Raw genomic sequence first — 16,944 nt, 5'->3', positions numbered from 1 at the left:
GCTCCCTCATCTTTTGTTCCCCACCGTGCCTTTGTAGACACCTGTATGCCACATCGCCCCACTGATTGCATTCAAAACATTTAACCCTAGCTCCTGGACATGTACCTGGACTAGTGGCTTCCCCTGCTACTGACAGATTCTGTTGTGGCAATCTGTGCTGCCCACCATGGGTTCCTTCAGACCCATGAACAGTACTGGGGGTCCCCTTCCTGTGCAAGGCTGCCCTGCTTGCCAGGTATAGGTCTACCTTTTTCCCTAACTCATCTGAAGTCACACATCGTCTATCAGCTAACCCGATCTTCATGTGCTCAGGCAAATTGCTAAGGGCTTGTTACCTCACCAAAAGGTCTGCTAGCCCTTCAAAAGTGGTGACCTGGCATCCACTCACACACCTATGGAAATAAATGCTCAATTCAGCAACATATTCACACACACTTTCATCTGCCTTGTGTCTATGCTCACAAAACCTTTTCCTATACATTTCAGGTGTTAGCTTAAACAGCAGACTAATAAGTAGAAACTCACAGGGAGTAAACGCTCCATATACCCCACACATTCCAACAGTAAAACTTAGTAAAAATACAGGTATCGGAACGAAACACAGCTGAAGACATCCAAACACATCCAAAGACCACAGTTGATTCAATGGAAATCTTTTATTTAAGCATCAGACAAATCCGGTAATCACTTTCACCCAACAGGGCTTCATCAGACCATAAAACATTACTAATGCAACCTCATTATATACGTTAAAAGGCGCCAAAATCTAAACTCAAATGCATTCTTAAAGTGACAACCCTTTATTCATATATAAGCACACTTCTCAAAGTGCATTAGTGCCCTAAAATAAGAATTCATGTAATCTAACAACTTAAAATATATATAAAACTATGTAAACTGTCCATTCTCCAAGGAAATTATATCTCCACTGCCAGTCTGATTGTCCTCCTGGTTGCTGTTTTCTGATGCAGCTGTAACCAAGGCTGTAATCAGGTATGCATTAGTCAGGTTTCCATGCACTATTCCCCTAGCCTGGCACACCTCCGCCAGCTGGCTCCTTGTCAGCTTTCCATACTCTTCTGCTGACATGCTGACTTCTCACCCTGACTAACTAAGCTATCAGAAGAAATAAAACAATTTTGATCTGAACTCTGAGTAGCCACTGCATGGCTGTTTTAATGTACAAAAACACCTTCAAAGCTCACTGTACACAAGCTACAGGATTCACTCTACCCACACCACTACAAGCCAATTAGTATTTGCCAAACTAATTAATATATGATTTGGATATCCCATCTCTGCCAAACAAAAATGTGAGGATATCCCAACCACTGCCACCACAAATATGAGGTGGATATCCCAACTACTACCACCAATTAATATGTGACGCCTGTGCCCTGGCCCAGTAATCAAGGAGCCTCAATCCTTACCATTAACATCAGAGAGGGCGTCTCATATAGGAGGAAAGGATAACAAATACACACAGTAAAGTGCAATTTCCCTTTAAGAGCACGCAGGTATCACAGTCAGTCCAGGGCTGGTCGCTCCCTTGCTCCTCAGGTCCCCAATAAGACTCCCCACTGGCACAGCAATAGGGTCCAGATCTCAGCCTAGCTGGGCAAGCTAAAATCTCCAGCACCCTCTCTGTCCAACCAGTGCTTCGTGTCCCTGCCCAAGTAGATGACGCATAAACTTTGAGATAAGAGTTTACACAACCACACAGACAGTTCTGGGGAAGGCTGGCACAGGTTCTCCAGCTGTGCCCCTTTTACCCAGACTATATGGTAGTACCACTTGCCACCTCCCAGCTAATATTTATCAGCTACTCAAAGGCCCTTAAAAGGGTGTCCAATTATTATTGTGCAATATTATTAGCCAATTGGTAGATGTGACTAAACAGTCAAAGCTTATTTAGAGTGACCTGGACAGTAAACTCTATAAATATGCAATGTACTCTAGAGCTTAACTTATCTCTACACAAACCAACCACAGTTAAAAGGTTTTAAAATATTTAATAATAAATAATTAAAACCACAAGACAATGCTTTCTACTATACAGTCAGTGCTAATCAAGAGAGTTCAGAGATCACACAGAAGTACTTAGAATAAATCAGTAGTACACTTCTGACATCACAGAAAAACACTTGGTCTAAACTTTGTAGTTTCTAGCTATTCCTAAAAGAAAACGCAAGTCTAAGATAACTTGCATAAGACAACAGGCAGAGTGCTGTAAGTTGGATGATCAAGACAAAAATGCTCAATGCCTTCTGATTCTCTCTGTTTAAATTGCTATTGCAGTTCTGATCAACATTACATCATCTTTTTACACTTTACTGGTGTTTCCAGGCTGCACATTAACTGCATTTACATTCTTAACATCTCCCTTTTGTTATCTTGCAGCTGGTCAGGAAACAGAGCAATAAAAATACATTTGCATGTTTCAGTCTAGCAATTTAACTCTTGGTTAAAACAATAGAAATAATTTCTTCATCTAGACTTTTCGGCACCACTGTCTTCTTCAAAGGGTCACCACATGCTTTACTTTGGTCAGTAGACTGCACTGTTGTCACATTTATTTCCAGTTCCACATGTAACAGTATTTCTTTACATTTAAGACAAACAAGCCTGTAGTTTACATTCATATTTACAAATAATAGAATTATCTGCACAATCCTATCTGGCTAGGCTGGCTGCCTTCAACCTTCTCTACCAGTCTTCACAGCCTGCTTGATACCCTTTTTTAGATTAGCCCTTCCCACACTTAGACCTTTCTTATCCTTTGCCCTAAAAGCAGTGTTTCTTGCCCTCAGCAACTTCTACACCTTGCTGTTTAGCCATGGTTTTTAGTTGCCTCTTACTTTAATATTGTTGATGTTTGTTGCATCCTCCACACATTTGGATATGTAGACCATAGTTGTCTCAGTATATTCATATATGTTCACCAGGTTATTCACCGTGGCTGCCTTCCTGAAGACATCCCAGTTTGTTTTATCAAAGCAGCCCCTGAGACTTTCCTTGGCTCCTTCATGCCAAACCCTGATTTGTTTCAACAGTGGGCTTCTCTCTGGTCAAGAGAGGTTTGTAAGATGGTATTAATGGAGCTGTGATAAGTACAGCTCTGTATGCCCCTTTTATGTTAGTGTAAGCCTTGTCCAGAGTATTTGCTCCCCTTGATTGAAAATCCATAATTTGGTAGTAATTGGGTAGCACCTCCCTGAAATCTGCTTTGTTGACGTCACCAGCTGTCATAAATGCACAGTCAGAATTCCTGCATTGCAGCATATTTAGTGCTTCATTGATGTTAGCACTCAGTGGTATATATACATCTACTACATGGATACTATTTAGTTCTCTGGGCACAAAAGGGTCTACATTTCAGTATCAGAAATTGCACATTTACAGAGCAATGTTCGTTCACAGTGTTACAGTTTTTGCACCTAACATTCACAAAAATGCACACTCCACCTCCCTTAGCTTTTCCCACAGAGTTAGATTCCTATAATCTCTGAACAAAGTGAAACCATCAAGGCTTACAGCACTGTTGTTAATCCTGTTATTTAACCAGGTATCTGTGAAGATTAAAATGCAGGAATTTCTCACCTTGTTTGTGGTGTTCAGCTCAAGCCTGAGAAAGTCCATCCTGTTGTCTAAAGAGCATACATTTGCTAACAGAACTGAGGGAAGTGCAGGCCTGTGAGGGTTTGTTTTCAGTCTGGCAGCAATTCCAGCTCTGCAGCCTCTTTTCCTGGTTCTGTTGCATCTCTTCTTTTTGAGTCTCATCCTTGACTGTTCCAGAACCTTCCATTTCTGGATTTAGGTGTTTTGAAGCTTGTTTGGTCAGGATGTTGAGTTCCAGCAGTTCTGTGAGTGCTGTTGGCCCCAGATGCTCTGTAGTACGTAGGGAATCCAGCCAGAACGACAGTACAATTGAATACTTGATTTCCAGAAGTTTCTTTCTACTGTAAGTTACTTTAACATTTAAATTACTGGAAAATGATTTTCTCATTTTTTTGCCAGAAAAATAAGACAGATTAAACATTCCTGTATCACGAGCTAACACAACACAGCCGCAGCCTCCCTGGGTGCAGCCATATCTTTTTTTATTTTTTTTTTGGCACTGATGCAGGATTTTCTCCTAAGATTTCTGATTCAGAGGAGAGCTCAGATGTCCTTCATGGATGCATCTTCAGTCATAACAACTGGGTTGTCCTGTCATCAGGCAGCCCTTCGGTCGGCCGGATTCCAAAGTCCGGGTCCGGCTTCGGCTGATGTCGCACTTCACCCGACGTCATCTCTGCTGGTCTTCGGGTATAAAGGCATCAGCCGACGCCATTTTCTTCAGTCTTTCTTGCGCGTGGCCGAAGCAGAAGCTGTTCGCAAGTGCCGGTCGGTCAGATCCAGAGATTACTACTACCGAATACTCCTTCAAGACTTCTAAAAGCTAAGTACCCGTTGGGGACTCTTTCTTGCCTCAGCCGATGTCAGAAAAAGTCAATAACTGTTTAACTTGTGGGAAACAAATACCTCATAAAGATTTCCACTCTTACTGTTTGCCTTGTTTAGGCCCAGACCACGACGTATCAGCCTGTTCGCCTGTGCTTCTTTCAACCGACGCTTAGGCGCCGGTCGGAGTTGCCTGACCAGTTTTTCGGCTCTGAATTTCCGTACATTATGCCGTCGGATCCTCCGACTACCCAAATTGTTAAAAAACGCAAAGAAAAAGACCGACACTCGCGGTCCGCGGTTTCAGCGAAACCATGGTTAAGCATACCGCGAGTGTCTCGGTTTCGGCCGAAACCGAGAAAACTGATCAGAGTACAGCCGAATCAATGACTACTACTGAGGTTCCGGTTACCTTACTTGAATCGGCCTCAGAAATTTTACCTACTACAGTGGTTACTAGTGACTTATCAGACACCATCCCTTTGGATGTCTCTACCCCAGCACGTGGTGCTGCTAGGCCTCCTGCAGCCATGTCTATTAAGGCCTTCGCCAGGGCTAAAGCAGCCAAATCTACTAAGTCAGTGCCTGTTAAACCCCCTCAACCAGGCCCACTTCTAGTTCACAAATGCTTACTCTGGCAGAAGATTTAATATCCTTAATTAGGGATCTCAATCTCACCCAGACAGGGCCTCTCAGCCCCAGAAAAGAGACCTAGAGCAGAGCCCCTCGAGCCTGTGTCCTCTGATGATTCTGCGGAAGACTCAGATATTACAGACCAGCCAGAGGCTCCTTTCTCCAATTTTGAGGACTCAGATGCTGAAGAATCCATTCCAGCTGCTTCCCCACCAGAAGAATTCTCCTTTGGGGAAACCTTACATGCCATGAGAGAACAATTCCAATGGCAGGAACAGGATTTTTCAGACTCCAGAAAAGACTTAGGACTTTTCTGCACCTACCACAACACAGGCCCTTAGCTATACCTCCTGTCCTCTCTGTTGTGGACGATGCATTTAATGATGTTTGCACTGCACCAGATTCTTTACCTCCAGCACCTGCCAAACCAGATAGATTTTACAGGGTGCCAGACACTCATCATCACCTATACAAGGCCCCTCTTGCAGACCCGAAACTATATCCCAGGGCCCTAAGGCAGTAGCCTCAACCACAGCAAAAACCCTATTCCTTCTGAAAGGGAAGCCAGGTCTTTAGACAGATGGGGCAAAAGGTTTACACCTCTGCTACTCTCTCAGCTAGAGCTTTAAACTGTCAGTTTCACATGATACAATACCAAGAGTTTATGCTTGATCAGTTAACTAAAAGCTATCCTCTGATGACTCTATAGATAAGAAAAATCTATTAGAAATGGTAAATAACATACAACAGGTTAGTAACCATTCCTTAAAATGTGGCTATGATGCACTGGAGGCTTCATTTAGATCAGCCATGACTGGCACAGTGATAAGAAGACATGCATGGCTGAAGGAACAAGTTTTACGGATCATGTTAAAGCTAAGTTATTAGATGCTCCTATGGATAAGACCAGTTTGTTTGGTACACCTGCCCAGCAGGTAATGAAGAAAATGGAAGAAAAGGCAAAATCTGTACAAACGGTTAAAGATTTCTTGCAGGTTCAGCCCCCAAGGTTTAGCAGGAACTGGCCTGCCAAAAATTGGTCATTTCCTGACTCCACAAGATCCCAAAGGGGCAGGAATAGACGTTCCAGAGGCAGAAATCAATCCAGAGGGGGTGCCTACAGAGGACGACAGTGGCAAGGTAATAACAGAGACACAGGCACAGCCACTACCACTACAACAGGGTAATCACAGTGACTTGATTCTGACTCCGCCTACCAGGGAACAAATAGCAGCACCCTTAGGCGGAAAATTAACCTTATTTTCAAAGAACTGGCACTATATCACAAAAGACAAGTGGATTTTGCAAACCATAGACCAAGGTTACGGTTCCACTTCCACACTATACCAGTCAAAGAGGAATGCCAAACCTACCTCCAAATCAAAAAACAGAAGCTCTACAGCAGATAATGCAATTAACAAAGATGAGAGCTGTGGAAAGAGTACCAATAACAGAGCAAGGCAAAGGATTCTACTCCAGACTATTCCTAGTTCCAAGAAAGGAAAAAGTTGGAGACCTATTCTCGATCTGTCCACCTTAAACACATACATCATTGTCCCAAAATTCAAGATGCTGACCCTACAGCAACTTCTTCCCATGCTGGGCAAGGAGTGTTGGCTGGTAACTCTAGATCTCAAGGAGGCATACCTGCACGTCCCCATTCGACCAATTTGCAGAAGATACCTCAGATTTCTTGCAGGATCAGAGCACTATCAATTCTCAGCATTGCCCTTTGGCTTATCTACTGCCCAGAGTATTCACAAAATGCCTGGCATCAGTAATCACCCACTGCAGACTACAGGGAATCCAAATTTATCCATACCTGGTCGACTGCCTGCTACAAGGGCACAACAAAAGCAAGCTGACAACAGATTTACAAAGGGCCATTTACTTGCTACAAGCACTGGGATACACAGTCAATTTGCAAAAATCAAGGCTGATTCCATCCCAAACAAGGACATTCTTGGGCGAATTGGACACAGTAAAACAAATGGCATTCCTAACTGCAGAAAAACAAAAGATCTCCCTCTTTACTTCTTGGCACTAACAAACCACAGCAAGCTAACAGCAAGAAAAGTTCTGCAGGCCTTGGGCTTCATGGCATCATGCATAATCTTGGTTCCACATGCCAGACTGCATATGAGAAAACTACAGTGGTACCTAAAGAATTTATGGTCCCAACACAGGCACAGCCTAGAAGCAGAAATTCCACTAATTCCATGCCTAAAACAGGAGTTCCTATGGTGGGCTCAAGCATGCCAGTCAAACCCAGGCTTACCCTTTCACAAATATCAAGTAAGCTAAACCATCACAACAGACGCCTCAGACCTAGGATGGGGGGCTCACATGCTGGACAAATGCGTGCAAGGATTGTGGACGCAGGACCAGCTTCACCTGCACATCAACCTAAAAGAAATGCTGGCAGTAAAACTGGCAATCCAAAAATTCAGACCATTTCTCAAAGAAGGCCATTTGATGATAAGGACAGACAACACCACAGTCATGTGGTACATCAACAAACAGGGAGGCACTCATTCATACCCCCTATGCAGAATGACTTTGGACCTTTGGAACCTGGCACTCAGCTACAACATCCAGTTACAGGCAATGTTTGTACCGGAAAGGAGAACACTCTAGCAGACATGTTAAGCAGAACCACCTCGGATGCTCACGAATGGATGCTACACCCGGACATCTTCAAGACCATCGCAAAGAAATGGGGAATGCCACAGATAGATCTATTCGCTTTCCCTCTCAACCACCAGCTCAAAAAATTCTGCACAAGGACATTCCATCCACTTGCATCAAAAGTGGATTCGCTCTCCTTCAGCTGGAAAGGCCTGACAGCATATGCATTCCCACCTCTTCCCTTGATACACAAGGTATTACTAAAAATCAAGGAGGAACGTCCAAGGATAATCCTGATAGCTCCAAACTGGCCAAGACAACACTGGTACCCATTGCTGAGGAGCATGTCTCGGGACAAAATGTGGTCAATACCCCTGATGCCCTTGATGTTAACTCAGAACAACTACAGCATCATGCATCCAAACCTAAAAGCGTTGCAGCTGACTGCATGGCACATCACATAGCAGCAACTATTCCAGATCTCTCCCAAAGGGTTAAAGACATTATCCTTGAAGCCCGCAGACCTTCAACAAGAAGGAACTATGCAGGAAATGGAAAAGGTTTGTCATTTGGAGTGCTGAAAGAGGGAAGGATGTGTCGAATATAGATATGGCTAACATTCTGGAGTACTTGGCAGAGCTTCTACATACAGGCCTGTCCTATTCCTCCATCAAGATACATGCATCAGCTATTTCAGCAGAATACAGCTTTGATCCACCTGTCTTCTCACATCCTCTACTCAGGCAGTTCCTCAGAGGGATCAAGAATGTAAAACCTCCTAGGAAACCACCACTGCCAGCTTGGGATTTGAACTTTGTGCTAGAAAAGTTGACACTGCACCTTTGAACCAGCAGCAACAGCAGACCTACAGCATCTTTCATGGAAAACTGCTTTCCTACTGGCAATAACCTCAGCAAGGAGGGTTTCTGAACTTCAGGCCCTAATGGCAGTACAACCCTTCCTAATCTTCCACCAAGACAGAGTGTCCATGAGGACTAATCCTACATTTATGCCTAAGGTGGTATCCAGAGTGTCCTTAAACCAGGCAATCCACCTACCTACCTTCTTCCCCAACCCACAAAACAGAGGGGAAAGAATGCTGCATACCTTGGATGTACACAGACAGCTACGCTACTACCTGGACAGAACAAAAGTAACAGAAAAACTGACCAGCTTTTGTAGCCTATGCAACAGGAAGGGAAGGAAAAGCAATTTCCAAACAGACAATCTCCAAATGGATAGGAAATTGCATACGATTCTGTTACTCCTTCCATGGAAAACCAATTCCACAGAACATACGACCTCATTCTACAAGAGCAACAGCCACTACCACAGCCTTCTTACGAGGAGTGGCAACCAAGGACATTATTGAGGCGGCTACTTGGACCTCCGTGCATACATTTGCCAAGCATTATAATTTACCTCTGTATTCCAGATCCCGAGCAGGGTTTGCCACTGCTGTACTGCAAGGGATCCTAACCACACCATAATCTATTCTTCCTCCTCCCCTAGTTGGCTATGGTATTCTACCCAGTTGTTATGACTGCAGATGCATCCATGAAGGACATAGTACAGTTTTGTACCTACCATAAATGTAGATGTCCGAACTGGATAGCATCTGCAGTCAGGATTACCCTCCCTCCTTCCCCTCTGTGGTACTCCTAGGGTATTTACCCTCCTAATAGCTAGCTGGTGGGGGGGGGAGTCTCTTATGGTGTATTTGTTTGTATATATGTACATACATGCTTAGTTTTTGTGTTTGCCTTCTATCCTTTGGGAAACATTGGCATTTTTACCCAAAATTTAGCCTTCCAAGAGGGCAACTGGCATCTGGGGCAAGAAACACTGAAGAAAATGGCGTCGGCTGATGCCTTTATACCCGAAGACCAGCAGAGATGACGTCGGGTGAAGTGCGACATCAGCCGAAGCCGGACCCGGACTTTGGAATCCGGCCGACCGAAGGGCTGCCTGACGACAGGACAACCCAGTTGTTATGACTGCAGATGCTATCCAGTTCGGACATCTACATTTATGGTAGGTACAAAACTGTACTTTTCTGATTCTCCCTGTGTGGTTTTCTTTGTCTGAGACTGTTTCCAGAATGTGCCAGCATTTTAAGTGGGAGAAAACTGAAGTTTCATAGTCCCCCAAAAAATACTTTGAGCTGTTACAGAAGGAGTTTCCAAAAACCTTCAGTTATTCATCCATTTCTGTCAGCTTTGGAGGATATGTGTATGATGGCCTGCAATTTTCCTAATAGCTAGCTGCTCCTAAAAAGGCAGGATGTAAAAGTTCTTCAGTCTTTTAAGTTTTTATACACTGTTCTCAAATCTGCTCCAGCAGCTGTTGCTTTAGTTAGTCCTACTGTTGCTAAGCATTTAGTTAATTTTAATCCTACTCTTCCTTATAAGGATGGGAAGATTATTGATAGGTATGGGGGGAAAGTGTATGTTTCTCCAACTTTGATTTTCATAATTTTGAATAGTCATGTGTTCATATGTTAATTTGTTCTGACTAATTTTTAAAGTTTGAGGAATTTTTTGCTGCAGTTTCTTCTTGTGAGGAAATATCTGCTTTAAATAATTTAATTACTTATATTGTACAAATCACTACTCATTCTTTACAGTGTGTGTATAAGTCAATGTATACTTCCTTCATGGCTATGGTCACAGGTACTTTTTTGAGGCGGTTTGCCTGGCTGCTTTCAAAGAAGTCCCCAGATGATGATAAAAATGAGATTTTAAATTTTCTTTTGGATAGAGGTTTTGAATTTTAGCCTTCCATTGCAGAGTTAATCAAAAAGTGTGATGAAAGGTGTAAGTTGATCTCTTAAGATTTTTCAGCCGTCCTTTTCCAGATTTTCTAAGGGATTCTCTAACCCGTCATCCAGTTTTGGCAAAAATCAAAATGTAGGCGCATGGATGTTTAAGAAGAAATAGCAAGGGGGTTCCATAAAGAATTGTGGAACCTCTCAAAGCTAATGGCAGTCCAGCAATTCAGAATGACTGTTCAGGGGACCTTCGCCACCCCCCCCCCCCACCCACCCAGTCTAGCAGCCCTGTTTCCATTCCAGAAAGTCTGAATCTCCACGTTTCTCTTAGGTAGCAGATAGTTTCAAACAAATGGCTTCTTATGATCATTCATCAAGGTTACAGATGGCAGTGGGAGGAAATTCATCATTTCCAGGGGGTAATCTCTCATCCATCAGATCAGACTCTTTTATATCCTTACAAAAACAAAAAAGACCAAATAAACTGATCACCAACTGTTTATTCCACCACTTAATGTGGTACCTTGGCCATTTGCCTTCATAGGATCTAAAACACAGTTGGAAGAGCCTTTCTTTTTATACAATTGAAAACCCCAATTGATTCATTTAACAAACAATTATTTATTCAATAAATATAAATATATTTTAACAAAGCAGTGCATGCATTATTAATGTTTTGAAACTTCTTTATGTTACTATATAATGTCTAAAAGCATTTACTTCTTGATTTAAACCTTTTGGAGACAGTGTTTTATAATTACATATTAACTTCATTTCTAATTCAATTTATTTAAATCACCACTCCTAGGAAGATAAGGTTGTGCTAACACACAGAAGAACAAACCTGCATCTGATCCCATGTGTTCCTTCATAAAATGCTCAAGCACAACCTTGTCTTCCTAGGGGAGGTGATTATTTAAATAAATTACCCTAATCTGGTCTGCTAAATTTCTCTAAACCTCAAAACTTTACAAAACAATCCTTCTTATCAGTTGATTTTTGGCTATATAATTCACAACTACTTCTTAAACCCTGAAAAAGCTAAGTTACTACTTTTCGCCTCACAGTACATCTGTACCAGAATAACACTATTCAGCGTCATCTCTGCCCGCAACACCATAGCAGAACAAGTAAACCACAGAAAATTACTAGGTGTCAGCTTGGATGAAAAGTGTAATTGAACCACCATGTATCACATGTGGTTAAAAAAAATAATCAAAAACTAGAAGGTACATTTTACAAAGTAAAAACATACTTCACCGACATAGCCAAAAGACACGTATCGCATATATTTTCTTACTCCCATCTCTCATGTATGTTTCCCTAGCCAGCACTAAACTTCAGGTCTCACAACTGTCCAAACTTGTGCAGTGTTATAATAAAATAGCCAAATCTGCAGTAGACTGTAACAATAGAACACCACTGTCTAGTCCTCAGAGAATTAAACTGGTTAGAACTACCATATCACCTAGCTCTTCCTCAGCTAACTGCAATACAGACATCTCTCTAAGCCAGACAATTACCCTGCCCATAATAACTTAAGAAATTACTCTCCCAATGAAATATTATGCTGTAGAGATAAAACACTAATCGCTATAATCAAATCATTTAATACTGCAAGTGACTCTCTGTGTACAAGTAGTGTAGGTAAACTATGGAACCACATCCCGTTACTACTGAAATCAATTCAGAATGCAAACTTATTTACTAAATAACATATCCTAATGTTTTCTCCTGTTCACCTGATGAATCTGGGCATCTTGGGGCAGTGTAGCAATAGCCTCATGTATACTGACAACCCTCTTCTCCTACCACCCAACACTACAACCTGTGAGAGATGCACTTATATAGCCAAGCTCTCTCCAGCCAAGACTGGACTAGACAGTCAAGAGGAGAAGGTTAACACCTGTACCACACCACACTCAACACCTAGTCCTTCAAAACCCACACTACCAAAACCCACACACAGAAACACACTGTACACACCCACATTCACAGAGGCTCTCAATAAAAATCTGCCCAAGAAACAGAGACCTCCCAAGCTGAAACGCAGACAACCACCACCCCCAACACTACCCAAATGACACACAGCCCTCAAAGTCAGTGTGCCACTCAACCTCAGCCCATAAGGCAAAACAATGTACCCAACACACTAGTCATAGGTGACTCTGTAGTCAAGCACACTGATGTCTCACTCACCAGGCTAAATAAGGAGAAAGTTACTGTCAGCTGCCTGTCGGGCGCCTAGATCTGCCATATAATGCACGCACTCAGGTCACTCCACAGCAAGTACAAATACAACTCTGTCATTGTCCATGTTGGTGTGAATGACCTGAGATGTACCTCCCTGGACTACATGAAAAGAGACATGGAGGAGCTTCACAAAGGGGGTGCCAACACGGACCCTGGAAACTACCGCCCCATTAGCCTGATGAGCCTGGTCTGCAAGGCCATATCATCTTGGAGCTTATAAACAAAGAAACAGGTAACCTCCAAACCCTGGACCCCACTCAGTTTGAGTTTGTAAAAGGTAGATCATGTCTACTAAACCTGATTTAGACGAGAGCAAGGTAGTGCACACAGCCTATCTTGACCTTGCCAAAGTTTTGATACCATCCCCCACTCTGGAATTATAGATAAACTCACTAAACTGGGCATAAATCCCTATGTCACACGATGGTTGGCCAACTGGCTCACTGATAGAACCCACACAGTAAAAGCCGACTCCAAGTCCAACTTCAGACCAGTGACGAGTGGAGTACCACAGGGTTCGGTCCTGGGTCCTCTCCTGTTTGGCATCTACTTCTCTGAAGTGCAGGCCAACACAGAAGGTCTTTGGCTAACAAAGTTCGCAGATGACTGCAAACCGGGAGCCATAATAGAATCACTTAATGATTTAGACATTCTACAAAAGGGCCTCACAGAGACAGATACTTGGTGTCAAAGTCATGGCCTCAAGCTCAATGCCAAGAAGTGCATTGTCATCCCTTTTGGGAAAAACTCGGTACCCATGAACTACCACATAAGCGGAAGCTCACTAAACACAGAGAGACCTCGGGACACAGGTGGACAGTAGTCTCTTCTTTGATAACCACATCGCCACAGTAGTCAAGAAATCCTTCTACGTGGCACACCTCATCACAAAAGGGTTCTCCTTTAGAAAAAAGGGGTCATTGTTCCCCTCTATGCATCCCTCATCAGACTCATTATAGAGTACAATGCCCTGTTTGGCATGTATCTCACAAGACACCGACAACAGTTGGAGAGGCCACAGAAATACCTTACTAAGAGGATTACTGGCCTCAAACAGATGCCATACACAGACCGTCTCAAAAAATTCCAGCTCTACTCTGTCGCATATCGCCTACTCAGAGGCAAGCTCTGCATAACATACAAAGCTATGTCAAACCCAGAGCTGTTGGAAATGCTACACTTAAAGAAATCCCAATCTCTCCGAACTACACACTCCAGGGACGTAAACCTTGTCACCACAATAAACAGAACATGTTGGAGGGATAGATTCCTGTCCCAGAGACTTCCCATACTCTGGAACAAACTACCCATTCACGTCAAGCAAAGCTCTTCATTGGCCCTCCTTAAGAAAAACCTTGTCGACTGGATGGGAAATAGAAAATTCACCCGGGGATCACTTCTGTGGCACTGCTTGACAGGGGGGCACAGGAAAATAATTTTCTTGGGTGGCAGAAGCTAGAGAACCTTTTTGGCTAGGCTTATATAGGCCCAATAGCCTAGTACCTACCTATGAACCTTCCTGTGAACCTATGATAAAATAAATCCAGAAATCATTAGTAGTGTTGACACTAACCAGAAGTATGTGTGTGTGTATATGTGTATATATATATATATATATATATATATATATATATGTATATATGTATATATATATCTATATATATATATATATATATATATATATAAAATAACTACTACAGCTCCTCTGCTGACTAAACATCCATGTCTTTTTGTTTCTGTGGACCCTGCCTGATGATATCTGCTGTACCTGCACCCAGTTGCCACATTCATTGTAGGGCGATGGGAGACGCTCATTCTAGGCTAAGCAAGATCCTTGTGTCCCATCCACTCTTGCCCAGGAAACATGATTGGCTGTCCATTCCTTATTGATAGTTATGTGGTAGGAAGTGAGCCAGCTTGCTACATCCTTGGAGGAGGGCTACCCTGTCCCTTTGAGAGTACCCTTCCCTTTGCAGCTCCTGCAAGTTCCACACTCAAGTATCTTTTGAGGGAAAGTGTGCCCCTACATACTGAATTCCCCTTTGCAACACAGTAGACAAGCACTTTTTGACAACACAGGCTCATTGTTCTTAAACTCCACTAAATCATTCTCCAATGTTCCCACTAGGTGTCCTCCATATTGCCAAATCAGTTCCCTTCCCCGCAGTATAGGTGAGAGAACAGATGCTGCTGACTCCCATACAGTCTAGTCAGCTCCTCCAGGCACCCATGCCACTAACTGAACTTGGGTCTCCTACTCTGTAATAAAGGTTTTATCCCTGTATGCCATAGAGCTGTCAGTAAACCTAAATGTTATGATTTACCGCTACAGTATTCTTTGTCAGATATCAGTTGGAAAGGTGAATGTACTCATGCAGCTATACTGTCTTTCCCCTGGATTCTTTTTGCTCAAAAGTTTGATAGAATAGTATTCATTCCTGTCACAAGTCTGCAGTTGATTAACATTGGTATTATTTTTACCCTAGGTGAGTGAAGAGCTAATACGTGTAGCAATCCTGTGGCATGAAATGTGGCATGAAGGTCTTGAGGAAGCATCTCGACTGTACTTCGGAGAGAGGAATGTTAAAGGGATGTTCGCTGTTTTAGAACCACTGCATGCAATGATGGAAAGAGGACCCCAGACCCTAAAAGAAACTTCCTTTAATCAGGTAAGCTTATTTTAAAGATGTTTTGCAACGTGCATAGTTTATATGTGTATTTAAGCTGTAGGTTTCTAGGTATGCTTATTTAAAGCTGAACATTCAAAGTCAACTAGGCTTCATTGTTCTAACCATAGCAATCCATCAGTATTGTATTGCATTTATATGATACTGGATGCAAAAGTACACTTTAAGCCATGCTGATATCCACAGTAGATGCTCCATTCATGAGATACTTAAGAACAAAGTTAAAAAATTGCTTTGTTGTAACAGGTAACATAAATCTCTAATACCATAATTGGTTTTTTATTAAAGAAATATTCACTTCTAGTTCTGTAGTTAATGTTTTGAATAATTCAGATCATTTGATAAGGAAAGATTTGCCAAGTTCAGCATAACTGCTTTTCACTGAAAACTTTGAAAAACATAATTAGGTGCAGTTAGTTTCATATTTTTGTATATGCCACTTGGCCATGGATTATTGTCTCTAGATGATAGTCATTGTTAATGTGAGCCCCTCAACCCCATGTACACAATGGGAAAAATGAGGATGTTGCCAGTGTTGAAGTTTTTTGCCTCCCTTATGTCAAATAGGTATCCAATCTCTGTTTCCTCCAGTATCTGAATATGTACTTTGCTCATACCCTATTTGGTGTTCACTGCTCTGACATGATTTGTATTCACTTATAACCAAAGTGGAGAATGATGTGGGGTGATAAGAAGAAACATCACTTGCAACTCCAAGCTATGAGGGTTATATGTAGTACCCACAGCAGAATTTATATAGTGCCATAGACTGTTTCATTCTTGTTTGAGTAGGCATGCTGCTCGTAATGTCCTACTGTGTTTTTGGTAATATACACCACTTTCAAACATGAATATCTGTGAAGTGCAAAAGTCCATCCTTTGTGAAATAAGAATCAGTATGCCTTGTCTGAAGTTCACCAGCTTTAGTTTTGAGCATTTATGTATGTATTTATATTGCATCCTTTCAGACAAACAGGAATAGTACTATAAAACAACATATATGTACTGACAGGAAACCAAGCAGAGAGTTGCAGACATATGTGAACAGTTACAGATATAAAATGATTCTGACAGTTGGCACAGAGGGATATTAATGCTGTAAGCTGTAGTTCTTGTGATGCAGGGTTTGATTTCCTCAGCTGTCATTTCCCTACTGTGTGATCTGATCAAGTCACGTAATTAGATATTGCTCCTGGGTTGCTTCTGAAAAGGGACTGTATGGTTAACAAATGGATATTTTTTATTTATTGGCCAAGAAAGTCCAACTAGGACAGAGCCTAGTTTTAGCAGAGGCCTGGGGAGAATCTGTCCAGATGCATGTCTTTGGAATGTGGGAGAAAACCGTGGTACACAGAGGAAACCCATGCGAATGCAGGGAGGACATGCAGACTCTGCACAGAAGGCTCCCCAGCTGAGAATCGAACTGGAGAACCTCTTGCTGTGAGGCGACGTTAATTGCTGCACCATTGTACCGCCCCATTATCATTTAAAAATAAGATCTTATTAGCAAAGACTGCACCAGACCTGGTA

The 16,944-nt window shown here is 42.3% G+C and overlaps 1 protein-coding gene across 2 annotated transcripts in view; it reads left to right on the top strand.

The window, feature by feature from the left end:
• MTOR (mechanistic target of rapamycin kinase) overlaps positions 1 to 16,944 on the top strand; it is a 4,577,509-nt gene that overhangs the window by 3,760,592 nt on the left and 799,973 nt on the right. For both annotated transcript variants that reach the window (XM_044063218.1, XM_044063219.1), the window contains exon 44: positions 15,214 to 15,396. In XM_044063218.1, coding sequence (XP_043919153.1) covers positions 15,214 to 15,396 — 183 coding nt within the window. The remainder of the gene's footprint in view (positions 1 to 15,213; positions 15,397 to 16,944) is intronic.

This window comes from Protopterus annectens, chromosome 2.part1, assembly GCF_019279795.1.
Source record: "Protopterus annectens isolate FY-2018-M chromosome 2.part1, PAN1.0, whole genome shotgun sequence".
In the NCBI taxonomy this organism is placed as follows: Eukaryota; Metazoa; Chordata; order Ceratodontiformes; family Protopteridae; genus Protopterus; species Protopterus annectens.
Note: the sequence above shows the minus strand (reverse complement) of the source record. Positions and strands in the feature narration are given on the sequence as shown.